The sequence below is a fragment of the Gobio gobio genome (genome assembly GCF_949357685.1).
Source record: "Gobio gobio genome assembly, chromosome: 1".
Taxonomy (NCBI): domain Eukaryota; kingdom Metazoa; phylum Chordata; class Actinopteri; order Cypriniformes; family Gobionidae; genus Gobio; species Gobio gobio.
The window spans coordinates 19,669,256-19,676,877 of NC_137097.1; the positions used below are offsets into that span (position 1 = coordinate 19,669,256).

At 39.1% G+C, this 7,622-nt stretch overlaps 1 protein-coding gene across 1 annotated transcript; it reads left to right on the plus strand.

Annotated features, from left to right (window-relative positions):
• Positions 1–1,475: 1,475 nt before the first annotated feature.
• On the plus strand, positions 1,476–2,518 carry LOC307118728 (putative nuclease HARBI1; the record flags this gene model as incomplete). Its single annotated transcript, XM_079804467.1, has 4 exons — positions 1,476–1,677; positions 1,758–1,873; positions 1,955–2,066; positions 2,145–2,518. 4 exons carry the CDS (start codon positions 1,476–1,478, stop codon positions 2,516–2,518), a joined length of 804 nt encoding a protein of 267 aa, XP_079660593.1.
• Between the last annotated feature and the right edge of the window lie 5,104 nt (positions 2,519–7,622).

The following is a 7,622-nucleotide window of genomic DNA, read 5'->3' on the forward strand; positions in this document are numbered from 1 at the left end:
ATGTTAAATATCAACATTGTTTCAATGATAATTCATTGTTAAATAAGTGATTTAATTGTAGTTGAAAAAATATTGATTTTAAGCCCATCTTGATCTATTTTTCATCATTGAAATAACATTATTTCAAGGTGCAACCCTGATGAAAAATCAATGTTACATTTCAACATTGATTCAATGATATTTTAGTTGATGCATTAACATTGATTCAGCAATTATTCAGTGTTGGTCTGCTATCTGGGTGTGCAGGCAGGAAGGCGACGACAGGTAAGGGTAGTTCTCAAACAGAGTTTAATATAGTATTCTCAAGGAAGTCAGACAGGTGATCGCACAACACACATTACATAACTGAGATCAGACAGAGACTGAAGGAATGGGAGGAACTTATATAGTGAACACCAAGAGGATAATGATAACACACAGCTGACACAGATTAACTAATAATGATGTTAACCGGGGAGACAGACATGAGGCTGGAAACTTAACAAAGGAACATGTGATAACAGAAAACCAAAACAAACAGACCTGGGGGGTATTGCACAAAAGCAAGATAAGGGATTAAGCTGGGATTTTCCAGTTATCCTGGCTGAATTTAGCCCTGACTCGGTTGCATGAAGGGAGGCTAAATTAATCTACATTAAGTTACTATGGAGATTTACACTTTGCAGCTAGCCTGCTCCGGAGCAGGCTAACAACCAGGCTAAGATTAATCCTAGTGATTTATCGGCTAGTTCCTCCCTAAATCCTACTAGATATTAATGTGTTTTAGTCATTTCATGGTCCTGCATTAAAAAATTATGATTATTTAAAAAAAGTCATTCATCTAATTATGCGTACTGTTATTTTAGTTATTATTGAAAACTGCTGTTCATTTCACTGTCAGAGGTTTGAAGAATATATATATATTATTCGAGATTTAAAGCGTTTATTGTCATACACCCAGTGAGGAAAGCAGATTTTCCTGAGCAATTATTACTTTGCTGTCCACAATGAATGCCAACACAGTGCAAAAGAACTATACTATACAATATGAGAAATAGAATAAAGACTATGTATATCTATATATGCAAGTATAGAGTAGAAATGTACTGTTGAATGATACAAAATATCAATATATTATATTTTATTGCAGTTGATGAGATAATAAGAAATGGCTCATGAAGTTGCAAATGTGGTTTCAATTAAGTCCTTAACGAGGTCAATATGTAGTATATATAGACTAAAGATTTGTGTGTTTACTATTCACAATGGCTTGCCCTTTGTTGAATGATGTAGTTGATGAGGAAGTTTTAATACTCAGACGAGCATTCAGGCATGAAAGAGTCTTCCGAGATAGGGCAGACCCATTGGCCTTTTCAGACGAATATCTGACTGAGAGGTACAGATTCTCAAGTGATGGCATCAGATATTTGTGTAGGCTGCTGGGTCCAAACATACAGCACAGGACAGCACGGAGCCATGCTCTCACTGTCCCACAGATGGTCTGCGTAGCACTGCGATTCTTTGCAAGTGGCATGTTTCTGTATTCTGTCGGTGATGCAGAAAACCTCAATAAAGCCACTATTTGCCGCACAATAAGAAATGTAAGTCTGGCATTGAAATCTCTTGTGCACATATTTATCACCTTCCCTGGCCACAGAAGATTCATCCACATCAAGGAGGAGTTCTACAAGATTGCAGGTAACACGAATAATAACAGATTACTACAAAATGTTACATTAGCACAGTCACAGTATGACACTCATTATTTTGTGTTACAGCTTTTCCTAATGTAATTGGTACAGTGGATTGCACTCATATTCGTATCCAACGCCCCTCAGGGGCACATGAGGGAGATTATGTGAACAGGAAATCCTTCCACAGTGTCAATGTTCAGGTAAGAATGAGTTATGGTTACTGTCAGCTACATAATTATTCTGTGCATTAAATTACCTTAATAGGCTATATATTTTTACAGATGATCTGTGATGCTGACTGCCTTATCACAAATTTAGAGGCAAAGTGGCCTGGCTCAGTCCATGACTCCAGAATCTTTCGGGCCAGTAGAATTTACCAGAGACTCTCTCTAGGTAAGCCACCCCATTTTTTTTAAGCACCTTGAACATCAAGAGTACAGTACTTGTAAGAATTATGTTTTGTATTCACAGGTGAGTTCTCTGGTGTGCTGCTGGGGGACAAAGGTTATGCCTGTGAGACATTTCTGATGACTCCCCTTACAGACCCCCAAACCCCAGCACAGCAAGCTTACAACCATGCCCATGCCAAAACCAGGGCTCGAATTGAAATGACCTTTGGCCTCCTGAAATCACGATTTCAGTGCCTGCACCACCTGAGGGTCTCCCCAGACAGAGCATGCGACGTGACTGTTGCCTGCACAGTGCTGCACAATATTGCCAGCCTAAGAAAAGAAAGGGCTCCCAGAGTTGCTTTGGATGTTGATTGGGACAATGCTGCCATATTCCCAGATAACAGAAATGGTAGACTTGTTAGAGAACAATACATTGCAAATTATTTCAGTTAATTTAGTTCTGATTTAGCCCATCCCTTAATAAAGGATAATGTAGGCTATATAACTTTTTCATGTGTACATGCATTTTATTTGGCATCAGTAGCACACACTGTGGTTATCTTCCCAAATTCTAGTTCCACTTCACTGGATCAATAACTATAAAGTGTACTTGACATTCATAAAAAAAATGTACAAGACCACAATGGTTTTGGAATATTTTTCTTTTATTATTTTGCTGTTATCACTTGTCAGCTTGGAGCTTTGGAGAGAAGAAATGATGATGATTAATACATTGTGTTACAGTATGAACTGAAGTCACTTACTTCTCTTTCTAGTTTCTGGATTTCCAGTTCTAGTTTCCTCAGTGTCTTGCGTTTAATTTGCATCTCAAGGTCCATGTCCTGCAGCTTTCTTTTATTCACATCAATCTTGACTTCTGTCAGCTCGATCTGTCTCTTAAGATGTGTTGTGTAGAGATATCTGACAGTTTGTGAATTCTGTGAACACCTTTTAGTTAGCATTGCAGAATTTTTGCATAATGTAAATTTACTTTAGGCAATACTCACTATGTTACCAGGCTGCTTATCAGGCTGCCCAATGTCAGGATCCTTTAACAAATTATATTTTCTATTAGTACCACTTTCCTGACTTCTTATCTATTATAAACTTAAAAAATGTGTCTATTTCCACAAAATTGACATGATACCTCGAGCCTTCTGGAGTCCAGCGACACGGTCTCATCATCGGCAGAAGTGCTCTCCACTGCTGTAGATGTGGCTTCCCTCTGCCATATTCATTACTGGTATTGATATTTTTGACAGAACATGCAAAGCCTATGATTTAATAAAGAATACTCACCGGCGAATCATAGTCTGGTGGCTCCAAAAGTGTAAGGGTGTTACCAGCCACTGCAAGGTAAGGCAAAGTCACACAGTCCACATAACAAAATATAAATGGATTTTAATATTTTCCATGTGCAGTAGTATGGCAATAATGTACATTGTATGAAGAGGCCAGTATCCCTTGCTGGGCCAGAGTCAGTGGCTGTCCCTCCCTGGATCCCTTCAATCACTGGCTTCCCTTTATTTAAGTCCAGGGCCAGCTCCTCTGCTGGGGTGAAGTCTTGGGTTGGAGGGCCACCCCCCGTACCAGTAATATGACTTTTTTTTTTTATTGCTAAAATCAGCACAGATAATAAAAAGTCAGCAAACATGTCACCTATGTTCTCAGCAAACAAGTCACTTACCAGCCTGCAAAATATTCTTGTATTTAATCTTGACTTGCTGCCAAGTCCTTTTTTGGCCAGACATGTTTGTTCTTTAAGAGGAATAGATAGATACAAATGATAAAATAGATTAGATGGATAAAAATAGAGCAAATTATCTGATTATAGATTACACCAAATCAATTAGAAACAAAACCTGCATACAAATAGATAGGAAATAGTAATAGTAAAAAGATTAAACAGATTGGAGACATAAAAGAAACTAAATATATCAAATAGATGCACATAGTGGGTAAGTGTTTGCAATTATTCTTCATGTTAAATGCATGTCCACTGGACACATTTAAGGCAAAGTATACAATTATTTTTGAAAATGACAAGTAACTGAAAACGAATTGTAAATACAAGTTAAATTAATTGTAATTATGAGGGTTTCAGTGGAGCACTGGTTATTTGGACTACTTACGCATTCAATCGGTCCGCTATTGTTTGCCAAGCATTCTCTCTTTGCTTTATTACAGCAGCTGTATTGCCTTTTTTACAAATTATATGTTTCACTTCTTCATACGTTTCCATAAGAAGCTGTTGCTCATTAGGCGAAAAGTATGCCGCACGGGTTTTGTCCATTTTTGCATCGGTGATTCTGTGATCGATTTCGTGATCTTTTTAAGAATGCCGTGAATGCGCATTTATCCAAACTATATACATCTGGCTTGACATATCCGCGCGTTCTCATCCTGGCTCAGCAAACGTGCAACGGATTAAGCCAGGATGCACTGATTAAACTAGGTCAAGCCGCGACTGTTCTGTTATCCTGGCTTTCTTAATTCTACTTTTGTGCAATACCCCTCATGACTGTGACAGTAATTTCCCATCACCCCCTGTTTTTTGCAACCTAGCTGCGCGTGCATCCTGTATGTTTACAAACAGTAAATTGGTCTAAACAATAATCCCAAGTAGTTCCATGTAGTGGAAACACGTGACAGGTTTGCAAAATGTTCTATGAACTGCAATAAGTGTGAAAGCGCCTTTAGTAAAACTTTTGCTTGTAAACACAATGAAGTTGCAGATTTGATTATTAATGATTAAAGAACAGAACAACAATATCACGGTCCATATTCTGATTACATGCAAGCAATAGTCTGTCAGTATAGAGATCGCTAAGACATGTGACCAAATGGGCGGCAACGTCATCAGAATGCAAAGAATTATGGGTACGTTTGGCCCGTTTACATGGCCTGGCATAGCAGGCTAGTGTTCTGGCATGAAAATAATTAAACATTAGAGAGAAAAACAGAATATAATCCTACAAAATGCAGCGGGCTAAAGAAAACATTGTCGGACCATATTGCCTAAAACTAAATCCTAATGCAAAGACGAGATCTGATGAGAAAAAGGGAATCAAATGACTGGATCCTTACGAGCTGAGCGACTGGTCAAGGGACGTCAAACTGTTGCCCAACTTCCAGCACCCATATATATACAAATACATGATATTAAGTGTTGTTAGTGCGTACACACACACACGCAAAGTTTTCAGAATTCAAGTCGCTGCAGTCTTTTTTACAGATGGATGGGTCTAGGACCTGGAGATTGTAAAAGTGGGGCAGAAAACTGTCGTCCGTTCAAAGTTATGCTAATGTTTTAAGCACCACACTCCTCGCTCTCTCTCATCTATCTGCATGCAGTCCGAATTGAACAAACCTGTCTGTGTGTGTGTGTGTGTGTGTGTGTGTGTGTGTGTGTGTGTGTGTGTGTGTGTGTGTGTGTGTGAGTGTCACATCTCTGACAACACGCGCGCGCCCTGAAAGCAGACCTCTTTCACCTGCGTCCTCACAAAGCTTTGTCATTTATGTGTTTTAAGGCCTGCCAATTTTAACTTTGGAGCGATATTAGACCATCAGATGTGTATTATGTTGAACTAATGCCTGATATTTTGTGACACAAGAACACTCAGACAGTGCCGCAAGGATCTGTGTTAGGCCCTCTGTTATTCTCAATATATATATTGCCACTTGGTAATATTATAAGAAAACATGAAATCAGTTTCCACTGTTATGCCGATGATACTCAGTTATATATTTCAGCACGACCAGATAAAATCTCTAAATTATCCAAGCTAACAGAGTGTGTTAAAGATATATAATATTGGATGACCTGTAATTTTCTACTTCTAAATTCAGATAAGACTGAGGTATTACTTATTGGACCAAAAACTGGTACACAGAATCTCTTAAATTATAACTTACATTTAGAAGGATGTACTGTTACTTCATCTGCTACAGTAAAAGACTTGGGTGTTATATTAGACAGCAAATTGTCTTTTGAAAATCATATTTCAAATACTACAAAAACAGCCTTTTTCCACCTCAGAAACATCGCTATGCTACGTAACATGCTATCTGTCTCTGATGCAGAAAAGTTAGTTCATGCATTTATGACCTCTAGACTAGATTACTGTAATGCACTACTAGCTGGCTGTCCTGCCTCCTCAATAAACAAGCTACAATTAGTCCAAAATGAGCTGCTAGAGTTCTTACTAGGTCAAGAAAATATGATCACATAACACCAATTCTAACATCTCTACACTGGTTACCTATTAAGTTTCGTATCAATTATAAAGTATTGCTACTGACCTATAAGGCCCTAAATGTTTTAGCTCCTGAGTATTTAACTGATCTTCTATCGCCTTATAACCCATCACAATCTATGAGATCACTAAACTCTGGGCTTCTGGTAATACCGAGGATATCTAAGTCCACTAAAGGAGGAAGAACGTTTTCATATTTGGCACCTAAACTATGGAATAGCCTTCCTAATAATGTTTGGGGCTCGGACTCGCTCCTCCAGTTTAAATCTAGATTAAAGACGCATCTCTTTAGCCAGGCTTTCACATGATGAATCTCCTAACCTTGTACTCTATAGTTATATCAATGCACATGATCGTCTTTGCTTAATGCCTTAAACAGCAGCTACGCTAATTATTTTTCTGTTCTATTTTATCTCGGGACGCCCATCCCAAGGTAACTAGAGAGTCCGCCAGCTCCAGTCTGGATCCAGCTTCTCGTAAAGACTTCAGATGACCAACGCCTGTGAAGAGACGACTCAACTCCTGCGAGGACTTCAGATGACGCAGCTCTGCATCAACACACCCATGCTCATCTCTATATACCCTATTAATTAACAACATGTATTCTTATTTCTGTGCCATAGTTATTATATTGATTAATAATAGATAGTTAGCTAATCTGTGTGCTTTGTATATGTGCATTTCTGAAATGCATAACATGTACAAATCAATTTAAATTGTAATGTAGATGCATTTTCTGTGAAGCTGCTTTGAAACGATATGTATCGTGAAAAGCGCTATACAAATAAATTTGAATTTAATTGAATTTAATTACATATCACATAGTTGGGGTTGCTTCAACCCACGAACATGGAAAAACATCCCGCAGGAAAACCGCGGACTTGGCAACATTGCCTGGGGCGCAAGCAATGGAAAGCGGCCTTCGTTCGCACGTCAGTAGTCAAGGGGATTGTCGCTTCTGGCAATGGGTAGTTCAGCTGGAGCCTGGATACGTCTCTATTTGTTCTCATACCATGCTTAATCTTTGATAGGCAGACGCGTCGCGTGATAAGAGATCCTTTGTGTGGGACAGTGTTTGCTCTTCTCCAGGTTGACCCGAAGGCCCAACAGGCTGAGGTGACTGAGCACCATGTCCCTGTGTTCGCACAACTGCTCCTGGGACTGCCAGTATGAGCCAGTCGTCGAGATAGTTGAGGATGCGAACGCCGCATTCTCTGAGCGGAACAATGGCTGTCTCCGTGACTTTCGTGAAGACAAGAGGCGACAGGGACAGCCCGAAAGGGCAGGACTTTGTACTGATA